This window comes from Taurulus bubalis, assembly GCF_910589615.1.
Source record: "Taurulus bubalis genome assembly, chromosome: 18".
Taxonomy (NCBI): Eukaryota; Metazoa; Chordata; class Actinopteri; order Perciformes; family Cottidae; genus Taurulus; species Taurulus bubalis.
The window spans coordinates 15,397,958-15,416,174 of record NC_136606.1 but is presented as its reverse complement, the minus strand read 5'-3'; the positions used below and the strand labels follow the sequence as shown (position 1 = coordinate 15,416,174).

At 40.5% G+C, this 18,217-nt stretch overlaps 1 protein-coding gene across 2 annotated transcripts in view; it reads right to left on the bottom strand.

Annotated features, from left to right (window-relative positions):
- Positions 1-247: 247 nt before the first annotated feature.
- Positions 248-18,217, bottom strand: part of col11a1a (collagen, type XI, alpha 1a) — a gene marked incomplete at its 5' end in the record, with an annotated part of 72,243 nt that continues 54,273 nt past the window's right edge. For both annotated transcript variants that reach the window (XM_079234498.1, XM_079234499.1), the window contains 21 exons: positions 248-1,730; positions 1,988-2,221; positions 2,916-2,984; positions 3,431-3,543; positions 4,237-4,483; positions 4,615-4,668; positions 4,763-4,798; positions 4,876-4,929; positions 5,314-5,421; positions 6,239-6,292; positions 6,588-6,641; positions 6,965-7,072; positions 8,409-8,462; positions 11,255-11,308; positions 12,350-12,403; positions 12,574-12,627; positions 13,005-13,112; positions 15,086-15,139; positions 15,665-15,718; positions 15,897-15,950; positions 16,030-16,083. In XM_079234498.1, coding sequence (XP_079090624.1) covers positions 1,584-1,730; positions 1,988-2,221; positions 2,916-2,984; positions 3,431-3,543; positions 4,237-4,483; positions 4,615-4,668; positions 4,763-4,798; positions 4,876-4,929; positions 5,314-5,421; positions 6,239-6,292; positions 6,588-6,641; positions 6,965-7,072; positions 8,409-8,462; positions 11,255-11,308; positions 12,350-12,403; positions 12,574-12,627; positions 13,005-13,112; positions 15,086-15,139; positions 15,665-15,718; positions 15,897-15,950; positions 16,030-16,083 — 1,818 coding nt within the window. In that variant the 3' untranslated portion in view covers positions 248-1,583. The remainder of the gene's footprint in view (positions 1,731-1,987; positions 2,222-2,915; positions 2,985-3,430; positions 3,544-4,236; positions 4,484-4,614; positions 4,669-4,762; positions 4,799-4,875; positions 4,930-5,313; positions 5,422-6,238; positions 6,293-6,587; positions 6,642-6,964; positions 7,073-8,408; positions 8,463-11,254; positions 11,309-12,349; positions 12,404-12,573; positions 12,628-13,004; positions 13,113-15,085; positions 15,140-15,664; positions 15,719-15,896; positions 15,951-16,029; positions 16,084-18,217) is intronic.

The following is an 18,217-nucleotide window of genomic DNA, read 5'->3' as shown; positions in this document are numbered from 1 at the left end:
CCCTCAACAAAGGTATTCAGTGGAGTTAAAGGGCTTTGTGTGTGTGAGCACTTTTTGAATAGGCAAACTTGTTACGCTCGGATAGTGAACTATACTTCAAGTCCAGCGCGAACCTTCTTATAAGCACAATGGAAATAAGCAGCAAATGTACGAACATTTGAATGAGGAATTTTTTTAATTCTTTCTATGACAAAAAAAGGAGACATTTTATTCATGTACTCAGAATGAGAGGAAGCTAAGGTGAGATGGTTCTTTATTGGTTTCAAGAGAGATGGGATTGCACCAGCCCAGAGTCTTAGTTGAAGCAACAGATCCTTGGTTTTAAGCATTTCATGTACAGTTGGTAGATCTACCCCAAAGTCATCTTACACACACCATTGAGACATTCAGTTCAGTTGTTTAGAATCCAGTTTTTAATATTTAAATGAACTATAAAAAGCACATTAAAACATTTTCTCATTGTAGTTACAAAAATGGGTCACCTAAAGGGCTTCTCATTGCATTCACAGAAGGATTTGAACAGTGGATGTCTAACAGTTAACGTATTTCTCTCTTTAAAAAATCCCCACCCAAATATATAAACTTAATTGCTTAACCAAGGTATATACAGGGCATAACATCCTTGCATCGTACAGGTTATCAAGAAAGTTTGAGGTATACAACCAAAATAAAAAGCCTGTCAGAAAAATAAACAGAAAAAAACAACAAATAGAATTAAATAAAGGAAAAATGAATGCCATGATTGCTTCCTACGAGCACAGGATCACAACATTAGTGGGAGATGTTGCCGTCTACGTGCTGGTGTGATACTTCCAGCTGTTTCACCTCCGGTCTCAAGGGCAAAACAGCAGATAACCTCAAGCTTTGGACTATCAATATATACAAAGGGAATACAGTCTAATTTAGCAATAGAGAATTGTTTGAATGCTCACTTTATTTGCTTTATGACAAATACACAGTATGTATTGAACAAAACATATCGTTATAAATGTATTTGATTGGATGATGTCTTTAACTTACACTGTATATCTTTGAACCAACATTGAAATTAAAGAGCCGGAAGCAGAATCGGATACACATGCAAGTTTTGAAAGTGGATTCAGAAATAACAGTATTGTACAAAATAATAATTACAGTTTTCTTTTATAATTATCAAAATACACCTTCGTTCTTAGCACCTCTTTATTTTTGTGTGTGTTTTGAACAAGCACCATTGTAGTCATTTCCATACAGCACCTAGAGAATCCTCAGAGGAGGTCTGTGTCCCCTAATGTCGCCTGACCCCCTCTTGGTTACCTCCGATTCACCCTCCTCCGCCACACCTTCAAATGTCCTTCACCTTTGCTCCATAACGTGGTTAAGTCATGTGGTTCGAGCCCTACAAGGGCAACAAGTATTTTCCTGGGTTACACGTACATACATGGAAAGACATGTTTGCTACACCATCTCTTATTCAAAACTTGCATGTGGCATAGAAAAGGGTGGGGGCTAGGAATGGGGTTTGGTGGTTCCCAAAACGTCTCAACTTGACTTTCTTTGCTGGCCCCATCAAGTCCTTTTTTTTTCTTTTTTATAATTTTTATTTAGCCAAGGAAGCAGATGGGCCCAACTTCAAACCCAAACTTCTGGTTAGGGTCCCCAAAGTCAGTCAACATGACATCGATGATGGGAACCTGATCGATTTTGGGAGTATTAATCTCCATCACAGTCTTTCCGTAGCCCTTCCTCGTCTGCAACAAGAGAGACACGGAAACAAAGAGGAAGCAATTAGACACGCAAACGTAAAAGCACAAATAACTGTCACATGTTTCTAACTGCACAGAACCTTTTACTGGGTGTTCATGTTGATCATAAGGTCAGTCCGCTCGCTTTAGAGTCAGGCTTTTCACAGGCATAAGCTGTCATCAGCTACAATAATAGTTTGCTGCTCTTCCTTGTTTCACCACTAATGTGACATCATTGCAGGAAAAAACGTTCTCGGGCTTACCGCACAACCGTCTGAGAGGGCCTTGATGTAAGGGTTATTGTCATAGGACATCTCCTCATCGTTGGCTCCCAGGAAGCGCAGCCCCTTATCGTAGCTGTCGCTGGTGGCGTCGTGCCACGCCACGGACTGGTGGCAGCTGTAGGTGAAGTTTTGCCTGGCAGAGGCTGTCAGTAGTCTGAGGAAGGTCATCTGTACCATATTTATTGAGTTTCCCTCCACGTCAACATAGGAAAACTGTTGGTGGGCAAAGAGAGAGCAAGAGGTCAAAGGAAAGAAGCAAACAGGAGTCTATACTTTTCACTTTACAGTTGGTCTTTTAAAGCCTCGTCTCGGTTGAAATACATCAGCATGACACCAGTTTGATGGAACTTGTTTCTTTCATTTCTGATGACAAGAAATAGTAGCTGATGTGTATTGAGATGATTTTAACTGTTCAAGGGCACAGAGGGGTCTACTGGAATGTTAAAATACTGAGGCATTCTGCTTGAATCCTCTGTAATGTTTTATTGATGCTCTCTCCTTCATATGAAACAGCCCACGCATTGTAATGAGTTGTAATGACAATAACTGAAAATGAGGCATTAGTTCAAAAGGATGTAGATTATTTCAACTAAGCCAATCTTGTTCATAATAAAAGCATAACCCTTGCATTATTAATTCTCTCTGCTCTGGCTTTGCCTAAAGTACGGACACACTTTAACCATTAGGCAGTTTGGGAGTTCTTTACGGGGAAGCAACTTCGGGTCACTGCCTCACAATTTCATGGGCGGTGCTGCTATTTGAGTCTATTAAGCAGCTGCGTGCTATTTTGCAGTGTCCCTGCACAGGTAGATGGAGCAATCCATTTAGTTAAGACCCGAGTCAAGTTGTTTCTGTTTTGTGTGGTAAACTGAAGGAGGCGGATGAAAGAAGAGGAAAAAAGACTTACTATTTTACCACGCTTAAATTCACTGAACCATGTCCCAGGGACTTCCTTGGGCCATGAAGATATTCTGACCTGTGGAACACAAAACCAGACAGCACAGATTAATACAAGACATTATCATGGGCATTATATTTTCTTAGGAATTATGATGTGAACATTAAAATGTAGAAAGCTAAGCCTAAAGGGGAGCATCAAAGTGTGTCATCTGGGAGCAGAAGATAAACTTGTATGCCATTTTAATATCTTTGGAATATTGTTTTCACAAATTTCATCGAGTCAAATCTTTCTGTAGTATTGGCCTTTTCGTGTTTATTTGTGCTGTTTACACAAAAGTGAATATTAAATCTGTAAAAGCTTTGCCCCGAAGCAAATCAAATGGGTGCCTTTGACAACTTCAGCCTCGTGCTGTGCCGTTTGTTGGTGTGTTGGTTTAACATGATGATTTAATATTTGATGAGAAATGATGATTAGAAACAGGCAGTTATGAATCCTGTGGGTACAAATCTAAAGTCACTTACTCCATTCGACTTCTTATCTGGATAGATGCAGGTTTCGCCCCCGGCGGTGAAGTTACAGTAGACTTTGAAGGAATCCCCAGAGCAGCCTTGGTTTGGATCAATCCAATATTCACCTAGGGAGAACCAAGCACACTCAAACACCCCGTTCTACTGGCGTCCACAGAAAATGGATTAAAGCTACTTTTCAGAAAAAAGTGTGCTAGCATTTCTTGATCCTATGTGAAATTCTGCTTTAAAGTAATTTGCTGCTCATTGTTATGGCTTATACACAGCTAGATAACATGTTATAATAATAATGCCTGAAGCTTTGTATTATTTATGTGCAACAATTTTTAACTTAACATTTTCCTCAACAGAAGTGAAATGAGTGAAGATATCCATACTGCTGTAAATGAAAATCTTTTATCAGTCTCACTAATCCACTTTGCATGCTGATCGCCCTTAATGGTACTGAGAAAACTGAGGCACAGATGTCATGTCAAATGACTTAATCAATCTTCAAACAGTAGGCACATATTTACCAAAATAGACAAACCAAAAGACACCAAAGGAAAAATGGGAAACATTCTAACACTGATGAGTTCATTCTTCTCTGAGCAGTGTTCTCAATCACTGCTTTCTACAAAAAAGTTTGTCTTTCACTTGAGTATCAGTCACAAAAACAGGTGTCTTGACACAGGGGGTTATGACGCCCTGCTGCATCCTGACTTTGTGATTTACACAAAGAGGGCTGCATTTGTATCTACAATTCTCTTTGAGCATGTCTTTACTTTCACGTCAAACACTCCTGCTTAGACTGAGCTTACCATCAGAGAACTCTGGGTGGCAGAGCTGCAGATCTTTGCATGTCCTGGCAGGGTTGTTTTGTGTGCCCATGGGGTATTTCATGCGTTCGATGTCCTGTTTGAGGTTGTTGAGTGAGCCGAAGATGTCCTCCATGCCCTCGCCGTAGTCCATGATTGCCGCGGCTGCGTCTGACTGGATGTCACTGGAGCGCTTGGTCTTCCTGGGCGACTGCATAGGTAGGGGCTGGATGACTTCACCCGGTGGGCCCTGTAGGGTGTGGTGGGAAAAGCGGTTTAAGACTTCACACCAAAAGACGGACCGTAGATGTTCTACAATGCTACTGTGAAAATGTTAACTTAGTGGTAAAAAAGGCAACAGTAGTGGTCTTTAATACTCACAGGAGGACCAGGAGGACCAATTGTACCAGTGTCGCCTTTTGTACCAGCAGGCCCCTGGGAAAAAAACATGCATAGAAACATGTCATCTCAGATGAATCTAACACACACACAGGGACAAAATGCCTTTAAGAACCCAGATATTACTCACACTTGAACCCTTGGATCCTTTGGGACCTTGAGGACCCTGCACAAGATAGGAAATAATAAGTCATTCTGTCTGTGTAGAATCTGAATTAAAGACTGAATCAGTAAAAGACGTACAGGCAGACCAGGGGAACCTGGGGGACCGAGAGGACCGGAGGATCCACCGATACCCTGTGGAAAGATGAGATGGAAGCAGAAGTCAGATATATAATAAAGAATCAGAGGAGATAGAAGTATTATTGTGAGCCTTCCATAATGAGTGAAAAGACCAGTATAGTCTAGCTTTCTCTTTATAGATATATATGTATACATAGTGTATGAGATGAGCAAATTCATAATGAGCTTTCATATGGATGTGTTTATTTTAGCATACTGAGCTTCAACCTTCAGTACTGTTTCCAACAGAATGTTTGCTCTTTGTGGATATTGTAAGGGAAGAGATGTGCAAAGCTGTGCAGGTGAGCGCTGCTCTGCATCGGTGGTAACACCTTTGGCCACAGTGGAGGGGCAGGAGATGGAGGGCCAACGTGGGAATGGAGCAAATTAACTACTTACACCGTCGCCTTTGCCACCTGGAGAACCTTGGGGCCCGGGCAGACCTCGGTCTCCCTTCTCTCCTTGCTCACCAGGGGGTCCGATGAGGCCAATCAGACCTGGATGACCCTGAAGGACAAAAACAGTTAAAGATAACAGCAATGTCTCTTTGTTTAGTCAAACTTTAAAGCTATTGCCTAAATGTCTGACATGGACAAAACTCCAATGTTTATCCCCCCGGAAAACTGAAATGCACATGGGAGGCTGTGAAGAGTGACGTTTCATTATAATACAAATCCTCAAGCTTCATAATTGAAATGTCTCTCCTGAAAGAGAAACACAAAAAAAAGACAATACTCACAAACAATTCACAACACAAAGATGATGACTTTGAACTAGGCAAGTTCTCTTACCGGGGCCAATGATTTGACAGATTTAAAAACGCACAACACGGTGCCTCGATGGTGTGCTTTTAAACTGCTCTCTCTCAAGCCATCATGTCAGTGTGTGGGAGGCAATTTAGATAGAGTAATGCGTGCTGTCTGAATATCCTTTGCAGTTATATTTCACCAGCAAATTTGACAGTGGCAGCGAAGAAAATAGCAAGATTAGACAGACTAGAGTGATACATCACATTTAGGGGCATATTCGATCATTTTGAGGGTTTTTCTCTTACAGCAGCTATGGCAAAAACACATTTTGTTTCCTAAATGTTTACATAAGCGCTATTATAAACGCAGCTTTGTAATTCTAAAAGAAGTCTTGCTTTTGATCAATTGCAACCGTGGAAGCTTTGTGCTCGTGGTGGGCAGCCTTGACTGGAGTCTGAATTTAGATCACGATCCCAAGGTTCCTTTCACTGCTTTCATGTTTGTCTTCCAGCTTATTTGGAAACTGGGAAATGAAACAGCGTGCAGTGCGACACAAGAAAAGAGGCTATGCTCACCTTTTCACCTTTAGACCCGGGGTCACCTTTCAGGCCAGGAAGACCAGGAGGACCCTAAACAACGATAGAAGTTACAAATCAATTTTGCAGAGAAAAGAAAAAAAATGGTAGACAGGACAGGGTGCTGAAAATAAGGACAGGAGAATAAGGACAGAGGAACATGAACAGGGGAAAAAAAAACAAGGCGTGAAAATCATATTATATATTGAGAGAAACAGATGAAAACATGTATTACAGATATGACTTATAGGGACAGTTTAGCTTTCTTTGTTTAACTGGACTGAAGTACTCCAACTCCAGCTGGATGGTATATGTGAGCAAGAGGGAGAGAGATATTATACACACTAACCATGGGACCAGGTGGGCCATCTTGTCCTGAGGAGCCGGGCAGTCCTTGTTCACCCTGTGAAAAGTCATTCAATTGCAGTGAGCATTATAGCCTGCTGTATTTTCTCTGGCCTGCCATTGATTTGCTGTGCTCAGCATGATGATTAATAGCCCAAACAGGCCAAAAAAGAGTGCTGGAATAAACAAGCGAAACTAATGTGTAAGCCAAATGGGTGTATTGATTATTCCATGAAGTCTATCATCGTACCTTTTTATGTGTGTACTTGTACTAGTCGGTGTGTGTCTGTGTTTGAGCATGCTTGTTGTGTGTTTGAGAGTGGAGCTGCGTGCATATGCAGTGTATCACAGGGAAAGATCGCTGTTGGAGCTCAGACTTACGACAGGACCAGGAATTCCACGCAGACCCTCTGGGCCGGCCTTTCCTGAAGGTCCCTGGGGTCCAACCGGACCGGTTTTACCCGCTGGACCCTCGGCACCTCCCTCACCCTGTATACAAATGTTGTGAAAGCATGACTCAGGTTGAACAAATATAACACAATTTAGGAGTTTAAGCTTATTTTTCCTGGTTGAAAGTAGCATACACCTGATATATTCATTTAATGCATTTGCATCAAAGCTGCTGTTGTTTACTGATATTTTGAGAAGCTTTGAAATACATTTTTGGTGATCAATGACATAACAACTTTGAAACAAATGCATCAGTCAAATAAACACAGTGAACCCTCTAGAGCTAGATGCCACTGACAGTGGTATATCTGGTTATTTACAAAACTCTAGATAATAAAATAATTTGCCATGTTTGTTAATGGTATAGAAAAAAACATCTTCTTGTACAACTTCTAAACTCTGTATCACATAAAGACACTTGATTTGTGGTCGTCAGGTTTGCTTTGGAGCCTATCTTGGCATCCAAGAGTATTCGTATCAGAATTCAGTGGCAGGCTGCTGTTAGCTTTAAATTATGCTGAGACGGTAGATAAAGTGTGTAAATTGGGAAAACGGGACAAGTAAACAAGAGTCAGAGTTATCAAATGAGCAAAAATGCTCCTGTTCCTCCAAATGAGGTTCAGAAGAGGCACAACAACATACGTGGCAACTTCTTGGTATGTTTTTATAGGTTCATGATAAAATTAGTACGGCCTCGGGATCAGAGTCTTACCACAGCTGACTGTAATCGGAAATACGTCAATATTCAAAGACTAGACAGAGCTCATGAAAATAAGATATCAAGTTTTAGCTGCAAGGTTTTTACCGGCTGAAAGCAAAGTGGTCAGGACTACTTCTCTGAGATTATTACAACCATAGCTGTAATTCTGTGTTTAGGAGTTTTTCATTAAGGATAATCTTTTAATGCAAAGTATATAAACAGTTCACAATACTAACAGAACAAAGTAGTATCGTGCAATGAAAAATTCAGTTCTACATCGATTGACCAGATTAGCTGAGAAGAGAGGTGTATTTTTGTAGTAAATGTCATTTATATTCAGCGTGCACATACTGGTGGTGATCGATTCCGCCCAGGCACGAAGCAACAGATCATATATATAGATTTAGACACTGATGAAACAAGGAGATTGGTGTAAAACAAGTGCTAACTCAGAGGAACTTCATTTAGGTCTGATTCAAAGCAAGAAACAAGTGAATCTTCGTTTGGTGTTTATTTTCTGCATCCATAAATTTCAAATCTAATCTAAGGGGGAAATTAAATTACTTCAGCGTGTTGTGCTTTTAATTCAAATGGGAGAACATTGCGGGCACGGTGAGCACCCAGAGGACTTGCTGAGACGACTGTACTGTGGGAAAGATGAGTTGATTTGGTTACCTTGGCGCCCTTCTCTCCTTGCCTGCCCTCTGCACCAGCAGTCCCTGCAGGCCCCTGAGGTGGACGACAGGACACGGCTTTAGCATTTCAACACAGCGTCAACACACACCGACTGTACAACACACTGTACAAACAAAACAAAAGTGAATGTTCGTCGTTGACCTTCAGCGGTATTTCCGAGGCTCGCATCAGTAAGCAAAAAGAAATGATCAGCACTTGGTACCCCAGTGGTCACAGGGCGTGCTACATAACCGCAACGCCCTTGGTTCGATTCCGGCCTCGTGACCTTGGTAGCGTGTCACATCCCTCCCCCTCCCCCATTTCTAAACATTCCTCTCAAATTAAGGTGGAAATGTAAAAAAAAATAACTCAGGTGCCCTTTTGGTATTTCAGTTAAATTTGGATTAGATTTCATATTGAACAATTGCCTTGCCTGATAAGTACTTGGTGGACGCTGACTTCAAACGGATAAAGATCCGATGCCCTTGAATCTGCAATACTTCAGTTATCAAGATTTACTTGAGTGATTTAGACTTGTCTGTCCATAAAGACATACAATCCCGCAGTGTAGCAATATGCACATACACAACCTTTTTCAGTCATACAAAGGGTTGGCAGGTCGTCTTTACCGACTGGTCAGGAGCTCTCAGGCCCACAACGATTTCTTTCAACTCCATCTCCAGTCGTCCCTCTTCAAAAACACTCTCCATCCAAATTCCATTTTCATTTTAGCTGATGGAAGCCTGAGTGCTATTGACTGAGAGGCTATGATGTGAGCTCGCCCCCGTGCTTGGAGCTTTCATCTTCTCCTGATGTGTACCTCTTACTGGTTGGGAAGAGGTAGGCTCTTGATCAGCACAAAGAGACATTTCAATTGTAGCGCGATGTACAGCGGCTAGGTGTGTTCATCGTGATCAGGTTGCCACGGCACCTGTTGGCTCTGCAACATCAGGTGTATGACACACACTTCATCACTGTTCTTAATTGCATTCAATTGTGACCAGTTTCTTAGAACAGATAAAAGGTCAAAATATAAATTAAGTAGTGACCTTAACTGTCCAAAAGCCAGATGATGTTAATAACTTTTAGATATTTATTTTTTCTAGAAGCAAAGTTGAATACATATCCAGTATTAAGGCATTAACCAGTCAGATTAATATAAAAGGTGCTGCTGTGCTAAATGGACTTAATCAGAATCAGAGGCTGTGCTGGAGAGATTTAGGAATTGTTGCAATTTTCTACAGGCAAAATGCTGCGAGGACACAAAAAGAGCCAACAGATCCTAAACAACTCTTGCTGTGGAATTATGTATTCAAAGTAGCAACCAGGCGGGTAGCAGCAGGGATCATCTTAGGTCCCTTTCTTTCTCTCAGTGATTAAAGACCCCCGGATGATAAAATAGCCCGTTTCCTTACCATAATCCCTAGGCCATTTGGTGCAACAGATGCTGATAACATGCTAAATACTGAGAATGTAAATTTCATTGGGCATATTAGAAAAGCAATCAACCCTGGTTTAAAAATGCATGACATGTCGTTCTTTGAAATGCAGTCAGTCACTTGAGATTGTGACTTTTCTTTCAAATTCAGGAGAATAGCTTCTCATTTTCATGTGGACTTTGAGCTTCATATCATATTGGAAATATGTTAATGTTCCACACCAGATGCGTGCATTCAAAGAGTAGCTTACTGGCTTTGATATTTCACTCAGTTATCTCACCCTCATAGTGCAGGATGCGAGATAGAGTGAGAGAGGACATCATAGACACATTGCTGTGTCCAAAATCCCTCTCTTATTCATTACTCCCTTCAAACTATCCAGGGAGTTGTATGTGGAGGACTGTATACCTCTCTGGCTTTTTTTTAGGAAGGGAACAGAAGGAGTAACAGCATGCTGTTGTCAATTTAGGGCATATTTTCCCAAATTAATAAATACAAAGTACTTGGCTGATGTGTTTACCTTGAGTCCACTCTGTAGGCTATAGCACATTACCCAATATACATTACACTATACAGTATAGTGAGTAGTAGTGAGGGATTTTGTAACTTCGTAACCGTTCACGTTTTCTTAAAGTAGACACCCAATTCCTCTGGTAGAGGCTGACAAAAATGTCAGTGATGATAATCACATCACAATTGACTCAATAAAGGTTTTATTTTATTTCCTTCTCTTTTTGGTGGGCACTGCTGCAGCACACCCTTCTCCTCTCAAAACTTCTTAACAACTTTACCACGTCCATGTTATGCCTTTGTTTTGCTCTGACTGTCAGTCCAGCAGCCATGGATCAATAATGTGTCAGACTTGCTATATCTCTCTCACTTTCTTCCCACTGCCCTCAATGAGTTTGGAACCCACGGCTCCTTTTTCCTGCTATTTTCCCTTTAAGCCTTTTTCAATTTCTTGCTAAGAGAAAAAAAAAATGATTCATGATTTTTACATCCTGCCGTTCATTTCTCAATAGGCTTTTTGGGAGATTTCTTTGCAGACAGCACATCTGATTGACCCCTTAAATCTCCCACTTTGTTTCCCCCACTCTTCTTTTAATGAGAATGAATCTCTCCTACTTTACTGCTAAGATTGAGTTGCTGCGGAGGAGTTGTTGCAAAGCAAGGCGGGAAGCCGGTCTGTTGGCTATAAAGCCAGAGTGCAATGCCAACAGATGCACACCGAAGACATTTCACATGGGCTTGTTGGGTCATCATTTTAACACAAACAAAAGCTTTGGTCAGCAAGACCTTTCATACCAAAACAGCTCAACCTTGCAATGATACAATGCCAACAACGGAGACCATCAGACTGGTTCAAATGAAATGCAGCACTCTTAGTTTTCATGGTCACAGACTTACTCTCTTGCCAGGTGGTCCAGGTGGGCCAGCTTCTCCTGATGGACCTGGAGGTCCCTGAAAACAAGCAAGGAGACAGGAGATGTATGATACCATTATTGGCAATAAAACAAGTTGTTTTAACAAATGAGTCGGTGCTGGTATGAATTTTGATGCGAGAGCAGCGTGCTTCACTAAATCTCTCGTTATATCTGCCAAAAGAACAATAACGCAGAGAGCAGATTGACTTTAGGGTACATTCAACCCCAGGATAGTCCAGAAGAGTTAAGCCAAAAACAAAAGTTGGATGAGCCATTGCACTGCCTGACATAATACGTACTGTGATTCCTGACACACTCTCATCCAATTATCTATGAGTTAATTGCAAGCAATCAAACCATTTTTGTATCATTTGCATTTGTAAATATTTGGCTGTACTGAAAAGTGAAGGCAAAGTTATTACGCTGTTTTATAGGTTGAGTACACAGATAGATGGGAATGTGAACAACAGGAGGATAGATATGTTTTCCTTTCAAAGAACAGTGAGCCATTATAGAAAGTTAAACATATTTTAATATACCTTCCAAGCACAATTTCCCACTGTAGCTTTTCAGCATGCAACCATAAACATAAAAAATTCAAATATGCAACATTCATCAGGTTGATGAAATATTTTCTGTTATTCTTTGGCAATGGCAAAGGCTCATTTACATTCATGAATGTTAATAAGAGATGTGATTAATTGCGCACTACACAAGGCTACCACATTATTGTTTGGCTTTATTTCTAATCAAAGTTAATGAATCTGCAAAGCAGATAAGTCCATTTACCCTACATCCAAGAGTATGGAGTAAATATAATGCAGAGCAATTTATTTACTGACTATATGTAATTACAGCTTTTACTGCAGGCAACATTTTGTTGGACTACTATAATATAAAATAAACGCGAACATGACACATTCATGCTCGTTCGTGAAAAGTAGCTGATTGTTATGATAATTACATTTTATTAGGTGTTTGTAAAGCGCCCCTCAAGTGAACCGTATAGAGTACATGATATATACTCATGCAGTAATTTGTTCAGTCCAAAATGTGAAATTATTGTGTTACAACTTACCGCCTGACCGGTCTCACCATCCTCTCCTTTCTCTCCTGATTCTCCATCAGTGCCCTGTAAGAGAGAGGTGTGCTGGTTAGATACTGTCTGTCACTTGAAATAGTTATCCTATCTTTCAGCATCATACAGTTTCATTTATGAATGATTCACAATACAAAAACCTAAATCATTTACTGTGCATGGGCCTATATAGAGTGAATATTGCTTAAAGATGTCATACTTACAGCAACACCTGGCTCTCCAGGAGGACCAGGGTCTCCAGGGAATCCAACGGGTCCCTTTAATGGAGAGATATGAAATGCATCAGTGTAACAAAAGAAACAGGATACAGGTATTATGGACATGGATAAGAATTTAAACGATGATTTAGTCCTGGCGCACCTGGTAACAACCGTTGAAGGCAATTTGATGGACTTAATGATGATGTTGCAAATCCATGAGAAAAAGCGTCACTGCATGCCATTAACACGCAGGCATAAAATATAATCTCCCCTCAATAAAAAGGCTTTTAAGTTCCTTGAATACGTGCTCGAATAAAATTGTCAGCCTTACGGCCAGTGGGGGACATTTCCTTTAAAGCACTACATTTGAGCCTGTTAGACGGAGTGACAGAAACCTTTTTTTTTCTGATTTTGAGAGTATTTGGCGGACTTACAGGGTTGCCCTTTGGACCGTCATCTCCAGGTGGTCCTTTAGCACCCGCAGGTCCAGCTGATCCAGGGGGACCGGACTCTCCTTTCTCTCCTCTCTCACCTTTAGGTCCCTATAGTGATGGGGAGTGGGGATGGAGGCATTCATTATATCAGTACAGTACCACAGGGTGCAGCAATAACATGGACGTGTGGACAAATGCTGCTGAGAGCGATTGGATCCAAAGCTGATCTCAGTGTGTGTAACAAAGGACAACAACTCTGAATGGTCAACAGTGCTGATGTGAAATGAGGCTGAAAGGTTTTTTTCAGCACCATGAGCCCTGAGATGTGATGTTAATGAATTCAGCAGATTCTCTGAAATGTGATTTGGTGGAAAATCGTCAGATGAGTAAAACAGAGATTGTCCTGTATGTCCCCATTTGCTGCCCTTATTTTAAGCTGTCAGTTTTTTCTGTTCCACTCGGTGGAAACTTCTTCCAGGATGACAAAAACAAGCTGGAGTTTGTCTACTGTATAGCTTTAAAGCCACATTAAATATCTGGTTAAAATCAACAATGTAATCACTGTTTAAGCATATAATGTTTTTACAAAAACACTTATGCTCTTTTTACAGTATGGTAACATCCACATCTTAACAGTGTTTCATCACTTGTTGTATATTTATCATATATGTGGCTTAATGCATGTTTCATGCCTGTTTGTCTAGTGTTTATCAGTATTGTGTGCAGTTTTCACATGGACAATGGATGATTGAAATTGAATATCAGCTTTTAGCTATATTAAGTTATAGAGAAACATTATTGCAGCAATTGTGTTGAATATTTTACATGGTGCCTAACACAATTAAAGTAAATTAAAGTTAAATTAAAGTAAAGGGTATTTAATTATTTTATTTAAAGAAATGTCTCAATTCCATTTATATTTGTTATTAGTTACAACATAATGTATACACTATATTCTAGTGATAAAATTGTCCCAGTGCCATCAGTACTAAATGCAACACTTGTAAAACGACAAAAGAATAACTGAAAGGCATTGGCATCAGATGTGCTTATGATGAGGAGCTTAAGCTGCACACTGACTTTGAAAATGCCAATGACACAGCAGTTTGATGGCAACTAACAGGGGACATTATGAATGCTTGTAATCACGCTCCTCTACCACTCCCACTGGAGATGGGCCATCTTTTCAATCTGCTGTTGTACCTCGATAATGATAAATGAGGCAGCAGAGCTAATAGAGCCATCAATGGGTGTTTGGTAAATGTTAAAAAAGCCAATCAAATTGTCATAAATCTCTCTATGGCAATAACACCGGAAAGCATATGAATATGGTAAATGTACATAAACTTCTTCAGAATATTTTCAAATACAATTTGACATTCACTATAACAAACACTACAGTGTATCAGAACAATCTAAATGTGAGGTATTAAAGAGGACTTCCAAAACATCTAAAGTCCTTCACTTCTGCACCATTGTAGCCACCAAAACAGGGAAAATCACAGCTAAAAGCTGTACTCAGCAAAGTGGGTTTCTGCTGTTTTGATGTCAACTTGCTGCATGGTGGCTACAATGATTGCTCTTTAGGACAGAAGCACCATGGCGTATCCTCTTGGTAATTATGTCTTAAGAGTCCTGGAAGAGACTCAATTTGGCAGGCCAGGTGGGCATGGGGTGCGAAGCAGAAGAGCCCTGCTGAGATGAACTACCAGCCTCAATGTGAGGAGCAATTACTTTCAGTGTGATGAATGCAAAGTGTCACACTAAAGAAAAAACCCTTTTTGTTAGATTGAATGTTGCACTATATTTGCTGAAAGAGGTCCATTAAGCAACTGTTTTCCTGGGGATAACCTACAAACATATGTTGCTGATGTTCCTTATTACCTACCTTGCATTGCAAGCTACTTTTAAAATGTTTTCATGTAGAGCCCTACAAATATTCATGCTAAGGCTTGGTGGTATGCTGAAGACTAATAATCTAACATATGTAATTTGTGTTGAAAAGCAAGATGCACTGTACACACAAACACACACATTCGTGCAACATATATTCAGTTTGACAAACTAGAGAGCTCACTTACCCCGGTTCCAGCCTCTCCTTGTGGTCCTGGGTTTCCGGCCTCACCTTGTTCACCCTGCGATTAGACAAATGTCAGTGTCCAGACAGATAAACCTTCACCCTCACACATGGAGAGCTCGCAAATTCAGATACATCATTATATATTTTTTTAATCAGACCTACTCACTAACACTTGATATTGTCTACAAAAGCCTGACATGTAACTTAAGCAAGTCTGTAACTCTAGTTGATGCAAGGGAGTTAAAAGTTACAGTATAACAAGCGCCCCCTTAAAGAGTTGGTGGCCCTTCATTTGTCATACTCCAGAGTCATTTAACTGGTACAGCATTAAGTATTTATAGTGCAGCCGTCTGCCAAATGGCAGTAAAATGCACGAATCGTGTTGGAAGCGTTGTAAAATAGACATTAATAGTGTCAAGGCACTAACTCAGACAAAAAGCCTTGTCATGTGAAATGAATGGACTGCATGTGGTAACAAAGGGGAGCAGCTGGATGGTCTGGAGTGGGTCAGCGGTTCCTGAGTCCTAATACCCAAGTTAGGCAGGCAGAACACCCTTGGGTGCCAAGTTGTGACTCTTACCTTCTCGCCCACAGATCCCATGGGGCCCACAGCACCTGGAGGGCCTTGAGGACCCTGCAGCGGGAAATAAAGAAATAGATGAGTTATCATCCAGGACCTTGGGAGAGGACACCTGATGGTGTCCAGGCATTGTAATGTAAGATAGATGAGATAATGTCACTAAAGATGACGTTAACTTTATGTCACAATCTTGCATTGACAGTTTTAATTGTTATCAATTAGCCATACGTACATCAGCTCCACTCGAACCCTGAGGACCTCTGGGACCAGGAGGACCAGGAGGGCCCTGCAAAAAGAAACGCAGTGTTGTTAAAGTGCATTCAACTTTTATAAGAGTGCTTACAAGAAGCAGATGTGTCGCTTACCATGGGGCCCACATCACCGTTCTCTCCCTTCTCACCAGGAGGTCCAGGAAGCCCCTGAGGAAAACAAAAATGAATACATCATTATTTTTATCAGAAAGGAAAATAATCATGTTAAAAGCACAAGGAGATGTTTAATGAATGAGTAATGGTGTTTTTCATGATTGACATTTGTTTGTGCTGTTAAATGCATTCACAACAGCTGCTTCTGCTTGATATTTATTTTTTTCAATTTGATTTGACTGCTGGGATACATTGTAGTGAAGCACTGACATAGTAAACATATATAATCATGAATCCATGTTTTAAGTGTAGTCTAGTCCCACTCTCTGTGAAATTAAATATTCAATGAATATGCAGAGCAAGGTCAAGAACAAGTCTCCTACAAGATGAACCACATACCGTAAGAAACAGTCAACCTTGTGAACACAAACTGAATAGAGAACTAACAGAATCACACGCAATTGTGATTTTAATTCACAATTCATGATTTTAATTCTTATCTAAAGATCCTATACCAAATATGTCAAACTGCTCTTTGAATAAGGTACGATATGGAAACAAGTATGCCACGTATTAAAAACGCCTAACTTAGCTTGCCTCTCTGAAATAGCTGTTGGTAGTGAAGAACTCTGAAGATTTTGCTCTACAATTCTGTGCCCAGATCCACTAGCATGTAAGACAAGACTGCTCTCCTGTTTGCTTTCCCTTTTGTTATCAGTAACAGATTCATCTGAACCATAAAGCCGCAGACATAGATCCAGCTCACTCATGCACGGTAAACGAGCAGTGAGGTCAAGACCTCATATGAGCGTTTGATCCCTGACATTTCTTCCGGTAATTGCCGTGATTAAATCGCTGTAGCCTGCTTCGCCTTCTGTCTGTGTGTGTCTGTTCTTGAATCAGAGGCAGTTTGTCATCAGTATAAGGTGAAAGGTTGCAAGGGAGGCGATCAAGTTATGCATTCCTCTACATGTGATTACACCATAAGCAGACTCTTTGTGTATGTGTGCATTTCCCTACATCTAAGCTTATGTGTGTATGTCCTTGTTTGCAAGTATTTTCCGTGGGTGCTAAAAAGTGAGTAGCTGCATGCTGATTCCTGCCGTGCTGAGCAATCTCATCTGTGTAAAGGTCTCCTCTAGACTGAGATCATTAGTGGTGCTACTAATTATGCAGCATGGTGAATGTGCTCAATGAGGAGCTGACTATCGAGCAGGTCAGTCCACACACTTAATGGAATGGCGATGGGAAGTGAATTACTTCCAATTAAAAGCCCATTGAATACAATCCTGCGGAGATAGGATAGTACCTGGAAATGATGAGTAGTAGTCTATATAATTTCATCAAGACAACGACCCCAATCTCTGCAGTAAATTCTTAACGTGTTTATCTCAAGGAGTTAATAACTAATACAAAAATATAATTACTAACAAATAGGCTTCTTAGGGGGAGGGGAGGTCTTCTCTCATTAAATTATTATCCTAATGATACAACAAATCTTTACGCCTGGTTGTAGTGTAGATTGGTTTATATGTACATTTGTATCAAGCTGACCGATGTCCTTGGATGGGTAGAGTCTACTTTACCACACGCCAATGAATAACATAACATGCTGCATATTAAAAAGCAAAATGTATCACAGGTCATAAAGCCTGTTTCTAAAGTGTTGATGGAGAATGGATTTTGCGATGGAATTGAGGTGAGAGGAGTCTTCCTTTGTGGGCGCTGGAGCATCATGTGAACTGAATGTCACACTGTATTGTATCCCCACACAGTTTAGAACGATAGTTGAGTGGTCCTGATTCCTACGATGTCCTCACTACACACTGATACTGCTACTGAAGGCAGAATGAGTGAGTAAATGAAAATACGTTTCAATTCACTTAACTGCAGACTTCTTGTTCATAGCAATGAAATATGAGAGCGGTCGTAGAGAAAAGAATAGACGCGTAGAGTAAGTGGTTATTCCACATTTTCTTATATTGAGTATGTCCTGTCGACTTTTATTTTTCCCATCCCCTATGAATGCTTCATCAATAATCATGTCACGTGACAATCACAAACCAAATGCATGTCAACAGTACCAACCAGAATTTGACCCAGAAAATAAAGCCTGTAAAATAAATATAAAGTGATGCCCTGCATTGAGGATTCTTCCGTGTGCTATTTAAAGGTATTTCCTCACCTG